The sequence below is a fragment of the Ochotona princeps genome, chromosome 20, assembly GCF_030435755.1.
Source record: "Ochotona princeps isolate mOchPri1 chromosome 20, mOchPri1.hap1, whole genome shotgun sequence".
NCBI classification, from domain to species: domain Eukaryota; kingdom Metazoa; phylum Chordata; class Mammalia; order Lagomorpha; family Ochotonidae; genus Ochotona; species Ochotona princeps.
This window is the reverse complement of record NC_080851.1, coordinates 30,893,171-30,906,677: the sequence shown is the minus strand read 5'-3', so window position 1 is coordinate 30,906,677 and position 13,507 is coordinate 30,893,171. Positions and strand designations below refer to the sequence as shown.

Here is a 13,507-nt window from a genome sequence, read left to right as displayed (position 1 = left end):
GGAAACTAGGGTGGGGGGCGGGTTGTGTGGCTAAGAAACCTACACATGGCTAGGCCTCCTGCCAACTTGGGATTGAGCAATTGATGACCCTTTTGTTGCATCATGAACTAAACCCTATGTGGGTATACCCACAGGTCTACTGTGACGTGGAGCCCAAACGCCAGGCCTTAGCCCAAACAAACTTAGAGTTGGCTGCAGCTACTGAAAAACTAGAGGCAATCAGGAAAAAGCTGGTGGTGAGTACAAATAGTGACGCTGAAGGCATTCTTCGGGGAGGGGAGGGGAGGTTGGGGGAAGTCCTGCCTCTTCCTTTGGGGGTCCCCTTCGGCCAGGAAGTGGAAAGGAAGGTGATCTTTCAGGAATGCATTTATTGGTAGGTATGCAGATTCAGTGCATGTTTTAGGGGCTGTGTGCTAGATCCTGGACCAGAGGCATGCAAAACTCCGTGGTTGCTGCACATAAGAAACTTTCAAAGTCATCTGGCAGAGGGAGGAGGAGAGCACACAGGTTCCTGGAGCTAGCCTGCTCCACCTATGTCCCCGCTCCACTTTGGACTCAGACCTGGCACAAATTGATTTAACCCTTTGGGCCTCACTGTTCTCATCAGTGAAATCAGTTCTATAATAGCATCTCCTTCATGGGTAGAACTTGTGAGGACTCACTAAGGGGAAACTCATATTGGAGTCAGCAGAGTATCATGCACACAGTGCTTACCAAGTATTACTTTGAGGACTGACAACCTTAACTCAAGGCTCCATCCTGTTGCCACTCATGGCGTGTCCCTGTTGCCTCTTTCTCCTTTTCTTAATCTCTTTAGGAGTGTCTATCCTGCCCATGTCAGACTGGTGCCTTGCAAGTGTCTTGCAAAGTCTGTGTCAAGTACACTTGTACAAAGAACTGTTGTCTGATTCTTTCAGGCTCAGTAGCAGTTTTCACTGCTTCTGATGCCTTCTGTGTACAGTCCCATGCCTGTAAGGCTGGGCGGGGATGACTGCTTTACTTATTTTCAACCCACAGAGAGCCAAATAGTAGACACTGTAGCCTTTTGGGATAGGAGAAGTATTCTAAAATCGTCATGCACCTATTCTCAGGGAAAGGTTAATGGTGTCTTTTATGCTTCACATTTACCATGCTCATGAAGTGCGGCCTTAGCTTATGGACCATCAAGAGCATGTAAAATCCTGCCTGGGCCGGATTGAAAACTACCAGGCCTGCTGCCTTTGCTCCTGGGAATCCTCCTTGGTTCTCCTAGGTTAAGTTTGGAATCTCTTGTTGCCTCCCTGAAGATTCCTTAACCCACTTCAGCCATTTCTCCCTCATCCCACATCTCCAGCCCACCGGAGTATGTGTCATCCTAAACCTGCAGATCATCCTATCCTGTCCTCCACTCTCACTTCAGAGTCCTTTAATATTTTTATATCTAGCAGGTGACACCAGAAAGACACTCCAAGTTATTAGGTAAATGAACAAGTAACTACCATACTCTATGTTAAATAAAACGTTCATGTGTCCTAGTTGAGGGACATGCAGTCAGCAAATGTTTTGAAATGTTGTGTTACAGAAGCTACATTAAGAAGGCTCAGTTTGATTCTGAGAAATCTTGCGGAGAACCTAAAAAGGATAATGACTATGCTGGTGTCATTGTGTTAGCTATCAGCGAGCTGTGACAAATGAAGGGTCATTTCTGCATGTGAGGATAATGAGTTTGAGAGGAGGCTCAAGAGGACTTTGGTGGGAGTGTCTCCTTTTGTTTTTTAAATGTTTGTTTATTTATATATTTGAAAGATAGAGTAACAGTAATGGTTTAATGGTTCATTCCCCAAATGGCCATGATAACCAAACCTGTGCCAGGCCAAAATCGGGAACCAAGAGCTGTATCTTGGCTTTCTCCTTGTGTGTCAGGAGTCCAGGTCTTTAATCCATCTCCTGTTACTCTCAGGTGCAGTAGCAGGAAGTTAGGTCAGATTCAGAGCAGGCAGGACTCAGGCCCTCCTGTGGGGGATGTGGGTGTCCCATGCATTGGTTTCACCCACTGCAGCCTAACACCAGCCTCAGGCAATTTCTTCTTATGTAAAGTCTTGAAAGATGCAAAGATTTTTTCTGAAGGATGGAGAAAGGCCATCTTTCCATGAAAGGCCAATGGAAGAACCTTGTGTGTTCCGGGGGAAATGAGTATGTGACTGTGACCTCAGAGCAGGGTATAAAGATCAGTGTGTGAGCGATCGTGTGGTCTTTGCTGGAAAAGGACACATTCCAAGGGGTAAGTAGTTGAGTTATTTTATCTAGTAGATAGTTTCTTTTCATTTGTATTTGAAAAAGTGGGTGACATCTCCCACCTGCTAGGTCACTCACTAAGTATCCCAAATAGCTGGGGCCAGTGCCAGACTGAAACAAGGAACTCAGGAATCCAATTCAGGTCTGCCATATGAGTGGCAAGGACCAAGTATGTGAACCATCACTGGCTGCCTTCCATATTGCAGATTAGCAGGAAGCTGCAGTTAGAACAGAAGCAGGACTCCAAATTCAGGCACTCCAATATGGAGTGTAGGCACCTCAAGTGGTACCTTAACTACTGTACCAGTATCACCCTAGTATGCCCACATCCCAGTGTACATTTTATGCATTTATTTTTATGTATACTTGATTCATGTAAAGCATCAGTGTTCCCTTAAGTTCTTGGCGTGCTTACAAGACAGAGTTTGTCTGTGCAAGTGCAAGGCCGCAGTCACATACTACACACTGCTCTGAAGCAGAGCTGCAGGTTGTCATTGTCCGGATGCCCGGGATGCTGGTTCTCACACATTCACAAGCTGTGCTGCAGTTCCTCCCTAGGGTTCTTAGGCATACAGGTAGCAAGATCCAGACCCGAGGAGTCTCCCAAGTAGTTGAGATCATAGTTAAGACTTTTTTTGCTGTGAGGAATGCAAACACACTAAAAATACCTTAAGCCAAAAGGGAGGGCAGGAAAAAACGTGTGATGAAACCTCGAGTGTTCAAGACATGGGAACTCTATGGACTTGGCTTGGAGTTTCTTTTGGGCTGGGTGGCTTCTCTTGCTTCTCTCTGTGTGAGCTTTTCATCCTCTTTCTTCCTCTTGCTTTCCTGTGCCGGCCTAGTGGAAGCTCTCCAGAGTATGCGCATCTTCCTAGGTCTTCTGACAAGTCAGTGGATTGTCTGAGCTGCAGTCCTGTGTTCCCAGAACAGAAAATCGAACTGGCTGACTGAGCGAGCCTGCTGAGATCTGAGAAAACTAAGTCATTGCAGGAAGAGTGTGGGACCAAAAGTTCATAGATAGACCTACGGAACTGTATCGTAAAATAAATAATTTTTTTTAAAAGGAAAGGAAAAGAACAGGGTAGAATAGGAATGTAAGTGAAGAGCTTGAAAAGATGTATTAACAAAATCTTTAAAAATTCTGGCCCAAACGATTGTCATGGTGGTAACAGTGTTTGGTGCAAATGACATTGGGGAAGTAGAAAAGCGAGGGCAGGGTGGATAATAAAATTTTGGACAAGCTGGGGGAAAAAGTTCATGGGAAATACAATTAAAGATAGGTTGATTTTGGTGCCAAAAATGTTGAAATCCATGCATAGGAAAGTGTCTTCAAAAGTTTGTAAAAATGCGTGTCATGAAAAGGCTATGCATGGTTTCAGTATTTTTGCACCACAAGTGAGTTTCTTAATCACATTTTTATTTAGAATTTTTTTTATTTAAAAGACTCTCAGAAAGAGAGGGAGACTCAGAGAGCTTCCGTTTCCTCCGTTGACTCTCCAGATGGCCACAATGGCCAGAGCTGGGCTAGTCCAAAGCCAGGGGGCAGAAGCTTCCTCTAAGTCTCCACGTAGGTGCCAGAGGCCCGATGGCATGGGCCAGTCCCAGCTGCTTTGCCAGGCCATAAGCAGGGTGCTGGTTGGACACAGAGTACCCAAGACTTGAACTTGCACCCTTATTGGATGCCAGTGCCACAGGTAGAACACAGCACTGGGCCAGTCTTGATGACATTTTCCATGAACTTTCTGGGGTGTCTTTTAATGTGTGGTCAAGAGTCAAACTTTAAGGGAAAGAATGAAGTTCTTTCATTTACCTTAAAGTAAAAGGCTCCTGATGATGTTTCTGATATTTTAGTTTTAACTAAAAATGACTCCAAAGTTAACATCAACCCATCTTTCAGGATCTGGATCGAAATCTGAGCCGACTCACAGCCTGCTTTGAAAAGGCAATCGCTGAGAAGGTGCGCAGTCAAGAAGAAGTGAACCAAACCAACGCAACCATTGCCCTGGCCAACAAGCTCGTAAAGGAGCTGGAGGCAAGTGGAGCTTCTCACGTCTCGGGGGGCGGCAGAGAGCCTTTGCTCTTATTTGTCATCAGCAATGACCAACTAGGCCTAGGGTCCATCATGCAGATGAGCAATAGTGAGCACTCGGCCTGTAGAGCTGAGTTCCCAGATGGAAGGGGACCCAGATGGAGTATTTTTCAAACATAGCCAGTGAACTCAGGGTGACAGCAGCCTGCTCCCCTACACAAGGACTTAACCAAGATTTGTATCCACTCGGAGGCATTGCCAGATATCATCTGGGAAGGAGTTGTCAACTTATGTTTCCTCCCATCCTTCCTTTCTTGCCCCACTGTGAAATCCTTTACAAGAGAACAAGCCTCACTTCCTTCTGACATGCTTAAAGATTCAGAGCAGCTTCTAGACCCTGTGCTGTTCAGTGTCTGATCTTTTTAATATGCACTGGCCTTGAATTCTACCAGCAGAGTATTACTTTCTTTTTTTAAAAGATTTATTTATTTTTATTGGAAAGGCAGATATGCAGAGAAGAGGAGAGACAGAGAAGATCTTCTGTCCAATGATTCACTCCCCAAACAGCCTCAAGGGCTGGAGCTGAGCCAATCTGAAGCCAGGAGCATAGAGCCTCTTCTGGGTCTCCCACACAGGTGCTGGGTCCCAAGGCTTTGGGCCATCCTCAACTGCTTTCCCAAGCCACAAGCAGGGAACTGGATGGGAAGTGGGGCTGCCGGGATTAGAACTGGCACCCATATGGGATCATAGCATGGACAAGGTGAGGACTTTAGCTGCTAGGTTACCATGCTAGGCCTCAAGCATTACTTTCTAATAGTCTTTGAAGCTAAGCCCGATGTGTCGATGATTCTGTTGTTACAGACTTCGTGGGTAGCTGGTGAGCTAGTACTAGTCATTTCATTAGATTCAATAGGGTCTTTTTTTTAAGAATTTTTTTTAAATTTTCTCCATGAATGGTAGAAAAATACATGGCCTTTGACCTTGTAGAAATTCACAGTTTGGGGCAAGGTTCTGTGTTCTCGTCTCTGTCATGGGGGTGTGGATCATACCTATCTCCCAGAGTTGTAGTGAGGCTCAAAAACACCATGTGTATTCAAGGGCCTTATCAAAGTGCCTGGAAGACCTGAACTTACAGTAGTCAGATTTCAATAGGTATTTGTCCATAGAAGATATACAGAAAGCAATAAGCACATGGCCAGATGCTCAGCATCATTAGTCACTAGAGAAATACACAAAGTAAAACCGTGGTGACATCTCAGTTCACAAGCAATAGGACAGTTACAACCACACAATATGGACAATACCAAATGTTGGGGAGGAAGGGAAGGAGTTAGCCCACTCCTACCCTGCTGATGGGAATATAAAATACCCCTGCTTCTTTGGAAAACAGTTTGTCAATCCCTCAAAGTGTTCAACATGAAATTACCGCATGACTCAACAGTACCATTTGTGCTTATATACCTGAGAGAGCAAAATATGGCACAAAGGCTTAGATACCGACCTTCATGGCAGCACTATTTACAATCGCCAAAAATAGAAATAACGCAAATTTCCTTCAAACAGTTAATGAACCTTAAAATGTAGTATATCCTTGCGATGGAAGAGTATTTGTGGGGAAAAAAAAGAGCAAAGTGCTTATACATGCTACAGGATGAATAGGCCTTAAAACCGCCAGGCCATGGGAAAGAACCAAGTACGAAAGGCCATGTATTATATAATTCTAGGTCTATGAAATATCAAGAGTCAGTGACAAGGGCCCGGTTCGATAGCCTAGTGGCTAAAGTCCTTGCCTTGAACATGCCAGGATCCCATATGGGTGCAGGTTCTAATCCTGGCAGCCCTACTTCCTATCCAGCTCTCTGCTGGTGGCCTGGGAAAGCAATTGAGGAGGGACCAAGGCTCTGAGACCCTGCACCCACGTGGGAGACGGAGAAGTCTCCAGGCTCCTGGCTTAGGATTGGCTCAGCTTCAGCCACTGAGGTCACTTGGAGAGTGAATCATTGGACAGAGCTTCCTCTCTCTCCTCCTCCTTTCTGTGTATCTGCCTTTCCAACAAAAATAAATACATTATTTTTTAAAAAAGACTCAGCGATGCCATGGAGACAGGAAGGACATGGTTGCCAGAGGTTGAAAGAAAGGATAGGATGTGACGAGTGACTGATTGAGCACAGAATTTTGCTTGAGGCTAAAAAATGTTCACACCGTTAGATAGTGGGGCTGGTTGCTCAAGCCACTGAATATGCTAAAAATCCCTGCATTGTACTCTAAAGGACCCATATAAATTATATCTCAATGAATTGTAAATTTTAAAGTATCAAGTTGATTATGTTACTATTGAGGTATATAAAAAAGCGTTACTATTAAAGTATGTGATTGCAGAATGCATTTGGCTGGTAAGTATATCTATACTGAAAGTTTGAGGCCGTATTATTTTTAAATGCCTATAGCTGATTCACTTCTTAGCCTTTTGACTAAGAGCAAGTGTAAAATGCATATAGCTGGAGATGATAGAAAGCTTGATTGATAGTTGCTACAACAAATGGCAGTATATTTTTCTCCTATTAAGGTGGGATTCTGGGAATAGACGGTTATCGATGTTGACTCAGGTGATTAACACTCAGACATCCCATCTTTTACCTGTTTTTTCACACTTAGAGTAAGGCCATTAACCCTCACGCACTTTGCCTCAAGGTCCCAGCTTGACTGCCAGACCTCTAGATATCTACCATTGGCATCATCTGAGTATTCTTCCTTTTAGAAAAAAAGCTTCAAGTCTTCCTAGACCCTACTAAAGTCCATCTCATAGCACTGGACGTATTACTACCCTGCTTAGAGTCAGGGCATGCTTGGCAAGACAAGAGGAGCCAATGTGTGTTGGGAGAGGTTGGCTGGATTAGAAATCTGGGTTTTTAAGAAAAATTAATTTTAACTCATCAAGTTAAACTCACCATCCTTCTGAAAGTCATTGTGTGATGCGTGAACTTGCAGTTCATCCTGTAAAATTAAGTCGCTGCATTCTGCCTCGGTAACTGCACATCTCTTGCGGTTCTCCTGGTCAGGTGGTTCTGTTCTTTGTCCCAGCCCTTGGGCCATGCAGCAGTAGGCCTTCCAAGTCCTGCACAGTCCTAGCCCCGCTGGCTCCTGGTGCTCCTTGATGGGGTCCACTGCTCTCACCCCCACTCCCTTACACCAACATCCATCTTTCTCATTACATTGGTGATGTGTTAGAACTACCAGGCCACCCACGTGGCCACTTGGCTCCCCAGTAATTCTTTGATCCCAAATGTTAGATGGGAGGTTTGATGTGTCTGGCTGGTGAGGGTGTACACACTCTGATGCCTGGCAGCCCCTCTGTCCTCACTTCCATGCCCTTTCCGCTGGCTCCATCTCTGCTCGCTGCGTGGTCCTCCTCCTGGTGCCAGTCGCTCTCCTCCAGTATGAGCTCTGGCTGTTCCCTCCATGCTGGATTCATCACAGGTTGGTGCCCTCACCTCTTCAGAACTTTGCTCTAAGTTGTGCTTGTTACATGGTGTTCTCTGACCTCCCTAGGTGGGAGAACACTCACCTTGCCCCCTGCACACATGTGTGCGTGCATACACACACGCATGTACATGCAGCTGTCTTTCCATTTTACTCTGGATTAGTGTAGTTTAATAAGGCTTATCACACAGTTATGTACCCACTTATTTCTGGGCAAATTATTCTATCTGTCTGTCTCTATCAGCCCTTTTTTCCCCCAAGCTGGAATACAAGTTTCTCAATAACAGGGACATGGTCCATTTTGTGCAGTGCTCAATCCTAAGCATGCTTGAGCATTCCCTGGGATGTCACAGACATCAGCGGATATTTGTGAATGGGTGAATTGGAGAGCCCCAATTCATGCTTAAAATTCCAGACCCTTTAAGTACTCACTTTCTCATGTCCGTTGAGAAATGTCACCACGGCTGGTACTTACAAAGACCTCATTTGAAATGGTGAGATTTACAGTTTGAAATATTTACCAGTTGTGAGCTATATGAGACAAAGCAGAAGTATCATGTAATTAGAATTTTCTTAAAATAGTGATGGAACATCTGGAAGTTATAGTAAGGGAAAAACAGGCTCTGATGTGTCCCTGAACTAACAATATTGTCACAGGCTTTACTTTATAGTGAATATACATGAAGAAAGGAAAAAAAGGATTGGATAATGTTAACTAGAAACTACACACACGCATATGCACAATGTATATAAATTTGAAGGATTAATTGAGGATGTCGGATCTTTTCCTTTGAGAATAAATTCTTTCTAACTAGAACAGGAGACAGTTAACTTCTGAAAAGCATCAAGACAGATGATTTTGTCCATATAGCATTGACCTGGAAGCTCAACCATTCAGACTAATAAATCAGGCAATTTATATTTAATCATTAACTAACTCCTGAGCTGAGCAGCTGTTCAAAATTAGAAATGGGTCACCCCAGCCAGTATGACATTACAGGCAATCTATAATGCATTAGGATAAAATTATAGTGATTTTTAACTGTCTAGAAATTTATTACAGGACATGTTCCAACTCTAAGACCCTTGTTAGGTTGTGTCAGGGAAGATTTATGTTGCATGGGGGGTATCGTGAAATTATTGACCAGTTCAACAGCCCAGAAGTCTATGTTTAGTAAATCCTCAAATTTCAAAGCTATTTCGGAGAATGAGGTGGGTGCACATTGTTGTTGCTCATTTACAAACCAAAGACAAAGAGGAGGCAAATGAGAGATCCCACTTGAAAAAAAATGAATGCTTGTATTGTCTGTGGCTGAGGGAGGAGATCATCAACTCTGTAAAGAGCTGCAGAGCCGGTTCCTCTGGGTTTAATTGTATGGCTAACCTGGGGTAATCTTTATCCAGGAGAGCAGGGACACGCCTTACAGACACACAACTTCAACTTCCACATGCTAATTCCGCAGCCTCAGTTCTGTGCGCAGAGATCATCCGGGACTGACACTCCTTTTGTCATCTTCTTGTGTGCGGGAAGTAAAATGCTACAGGGTTCTTCTCTGTCAGTCCGTAGAGGGTTGTATTCATTGCAGCATGCGTGAAACAAAGTGAATTAGCAAACTGTCTCACGGTTCAGCCAATCCATACGTGTTTATAGCAGTTTTATTTAAATCCAATATGAAGGGCTCCACATATTTAACCTGTAAATCATCCAATAGGAAATAAGGGCTTTGATGGCATTCCTTGAGCATACTGCCTTCAAGGCTGGCTGAAGTGCTGGTTTGTACCTTTTGACATAGGGGATTCTTCCACAGTCTTAATGGTAAAATTAGAAGAATACAGAGTTTAGTTTTTCCTAGCACTATTTTTTTATTAATAGAAACCAGAATGGATGGCTGTTTCTGTTTTCATGTATTACTGTGAGTGTTTTTAATTTCCCTTTGTCTATAATCAGCATATCACCAGTACATTAATATATAGATGTGTGTATTACTCTGGGGCCATGCAATAGAAAGAAATGAGCAGAGCCAGGCTGACCTAGCTACTCCAAGGTCACTCAACCTCAGCCACCACCCTGGGTGCCCCATTCACAAGGGGACAGGGACTGGACTCTCCACCTTCCAGGAAGGGCCCAATTAGGAATCAAGAGTGATAGTGTTCCGCTAGCAGATGCTCAAAAACTAGTCATCAGCTCTTACTGGGCTCAGCTAGAGAGGCCAAGAGCTCCCTCCTGGCGCTGGGTCTCGGACCTCTGACCCAGACACGTGGTGATCTGCCACTGGGAGGCGGGGGGCTGAGCCGGGAGGGGCCTTGCCTTGGCAGTGGTTGCAGAGTTGATGCTGAGTTTGCATTGATGTCTGAGTCCTTGGGTCTTTCAGTCTGAGAAGAGTCGCTGGAGCCAGTCTATCGAGTCCTTTGACATACAAGAGAAGACACTCTGTGGAGATGTCCTCCTCACGGCTGCGTTTGTGTCTTACGTGGGATCTTTCACGAGACCCTATCGCCAGGAACTGGTGACCTGCAAGTGGGTCCCCTTTCTTCATCACAAAGTAAGTGTCACTCCCCCACCTTGTGAACGCTGGTACCGTGTATTATCACAGTGGCAGCCACGAACCACAGATTTCTCCTAGATAGTTTTCCACATCTTGCCTAGTCACAGGCCGGAAGTTCTGTGGCCCAGATGGTCTTGAATATGGCATAAGTTTTCTTGTCTGAACAATAGTTTAAACACAGTCATGGCAATTATATTAACTGAAGGGTTATCTCTAGAAAAGGGCTTTCAACAAACCTGGTAACTACAATCCAATGGCATCTATTGGGTTGTTGAAGAAAGTGAAACTTTACACTTGCCCACTAAGAATGTAAGTCATGTGTTAAAGATGGTTTGCAAGACAGTGCTCTGATTTAAAATGGTAGTATTTTGTCTATAAATATGGGAACAGCCTACTCCCAACTTGAGAAGTCATGCCTACAAGCAAAGCAAAAATTAAAGACTGGGAAGATCTGAAGTAATGGAGTCTCAGATCTGTCTTGTTCAAATGGGACAGTGAGTCAGAACAGGAACTCAGAGGTCCTTACTCATTAGCCCTGTCATCTTAGCTGATGCACACATGGTGCAGTTCATGTGTGCTGCCCTGTCTGTAATGGGTCCAAGGCTACACCAAACCCCTTGGCATATTAGTTTCCACATGAATCTTTATGGCTCAGTCCCCACAGTAGATGCTGCCCATGTGACTTCTGCAAAACTGAATGAAATTAAGCGTCCCAGGGGCAGTTCACTCTTAAAGGCATCGCAGCAGGAGTCATTTTCAAAAAAAAAAAAAGAATGTTTGAATCGAAATTGTTTGCTCAGGTTTCCAGTTTCACTTTTATATTGAAAATTTCTGGAAAGAGACTGTCACTGCATTATTCCTTGGAAGTTCAAGGATCATCTGTAGGTAACTTCACTTCACCCTCGCAGAGATCCTGATGGTTTGTTAATAAACCAGCCAGCAACTGATGAGTAATTCTGTGATTTATAAAATCCATAATCTGAGCATGCCATTTAAGGATGACCCATTGGCATATTCACCGTAACCTTGAAAGGAGGTAGGGAAAGACAGAGCTCATATCTACTGGCACACTCCTCATAGACCCACAGCGATTGCAGCTGGGCCAGGTTAGGAGCCAGGAGTCAAAGAGTCAACCCAAGGCCCCCAGGTGGATGACAGGACCTGAATTGCCTGAGTTTTCACCACTGCCTACCAAAGTCCATAGGCAGAAAATTCAAGTGAGGAGCCGGAGCCAGGAGCTGCACTCAAGCACTGCTATGTGGAAGGTAGGAGACTGAACCACTAGGCTCACCTCCTGTTCTCAGGGACTAATTCTAAGCAAGAGCCAAGTAAGCTTCACAGTTTGCCGCAAGTGAAGACTTTTGATACCAAATTCATTACTTGGCAAAGAAATTCAACTTCATTCAAGTCAGCACTCCGAGGGGGATTATATTTTTACTTGATTCACTTATCCTGGAGTTTTCTGGAAGATTATATTTTTAAGAACAGTCAGGATTAACTTTTGAATAGAACAGTAAGAGGCACTTGTGCCTCAGGATAATAAAATATGTTCTAAAACTACAATAATCACAGCAAAATTTTTCTGCCAGGAAATAGAAACCTTCAAGGATGTAGAGATATGGTTGATACATGGCAGTTCATAAACTCCCACAACACATATAGCACATACCAGTGTCTGTGCCCACGTACTCTGCTTTCTCTTTCATGCTGTAAGAGAGACAGTTGACGTTTAAGTCAAAGACCTTGCTTGTATGCTAGTTCTCATCCTCTTTTTCTTCCTCCAGGACAATTCTAGAGTGATTTGTCTCTCTGTCATTGTCAACATTTGCCTTCCTATCAGCGCATTACTAGATCTTTCTTACCAGCATTTAAACACGTTATTTGTCCCACTAAGACACACACATGCCAAGAAACTTGTCACCATGCCTGACCGACCGGCTGCTGCTCTACTGTTTCTCTGCCCTCACTCCAATCCCTTCCTCTGTTCTTCAAGTTTTTCTGGATAATTTTTTTTGTCCCCACACTCCAGGAAAATCTCATGTCAGATTTCATTTTCACAATTATGAAGCCCATTTGATTCATGGATTGGGGACTCTTGGTTCAACTGATAACCCCATTCTCCCACCAATGACGTTTTTTGTTTGCTTTTTTTTTTTTTTTTTGGCTTTTTCACTTGTTCCTAGGACACAACCATCTTCCAGTCTTGCTCCTGCTTGGCGGGGAGCCCCTTAGCCTTCACTGGGTTTTTCTCTCATCCTCAATCTCTTTATGTTGAAATGCCCAGGACTTCAGCCCTTGGGTCTTCCATCACACTCTTCTTTGTCATCTAACTAGGCTCTGGATTTTGATCTCTTCATTGATGAGTCCTCAATGTTTGCCTCCATCCCAGACCAAGACTTTGTCCCTTGGATGACTGAGGATGTTGCAATGACATTACATCCAAGCAAGTCTTGGCTTCCCCGAGGACGCACTCCTGATGTGTTCAGCAGCAACCCCATCTTTCTACTGGCTCAGGAAAACAACGGTGTTGTTGCTGATTTTTGCTGACATCCAGGAGATTCTGTTGGTAGGAAAGAAACTAGTCATCTTTGTTTGAATTCTTGGGTTGCTGAAACTGTTAGACTATTATGAGTCACATTGCTGACTATGGGTGTATGCGTGTCTTTTCAAGTATCTAGTTTGGCTTTGATGAGTATATATCCAGAAGTAGAATTGCTGATTCCTGTGATAATTCTATGACTAATTTTTTGAGAAATCCCATGATTCCTAACTTCTGGCTAGGTTCCCATCTCAATGCAGTCTACATGTCTTGTCGCATTTTTTCTGATCATCCCATGGCCTTCCTGCTTCCTTCCCTTCTGTCTGCCTGAAAAGCCATGGTCCTAGTTGGATTCAAACCTGTATCTTCTCATTCAATTTTTTTAAAAAAATATTTATTTGTTTTGCTTGAAAGGCAGAGTTGCAAAGAGAGAGGGAAAAGACAGAGAGCCAGAGAGAGAGACAGATAAAGAGAGACAATTTGTTATTCACTGGATCACCCTAAAAGTGCCCACAATGGCTGGGGCTGAGTCAGGCACTAGCAACTCCATCCAGTCGTCCATTTTTGTAGATGAAGATAGAAACGGGCAGTGATGTCTCTTCTCTGCTTCCCTCCAAGATGCTAGAGTGGAAAAGAAAT

At 44.0% G+C, this 13,507-nt stretch overlaps 1 protein-coding gene across 1 annotated transcript in view; it reads left to right on the top strand.

Moving 5' to 3' along the window:
* Positions 1-13,507, top strand: part of DNAH11 (dynein axonemal heavy chain 11) — a 268,709-nt gene that overhangs the window by 198,122 nt on the left and 57,080 nt on the right. The window contains exons 61-63 of the mRNA XM_058678278.1: positions 135-236; positions 4,172-4,306; positions 10,156-10,326. Of these exons, the coding sequence (XP_058534261.1) occupies positions 135-236; positions 4,172-4,306; positions 10,156-10,326 (408 nt within the window). The remainder of the gene's footprint in view (positions 1-134; positions 237-4,171; positions 4,307-10,155; positions 10,327-13,507) is intronic.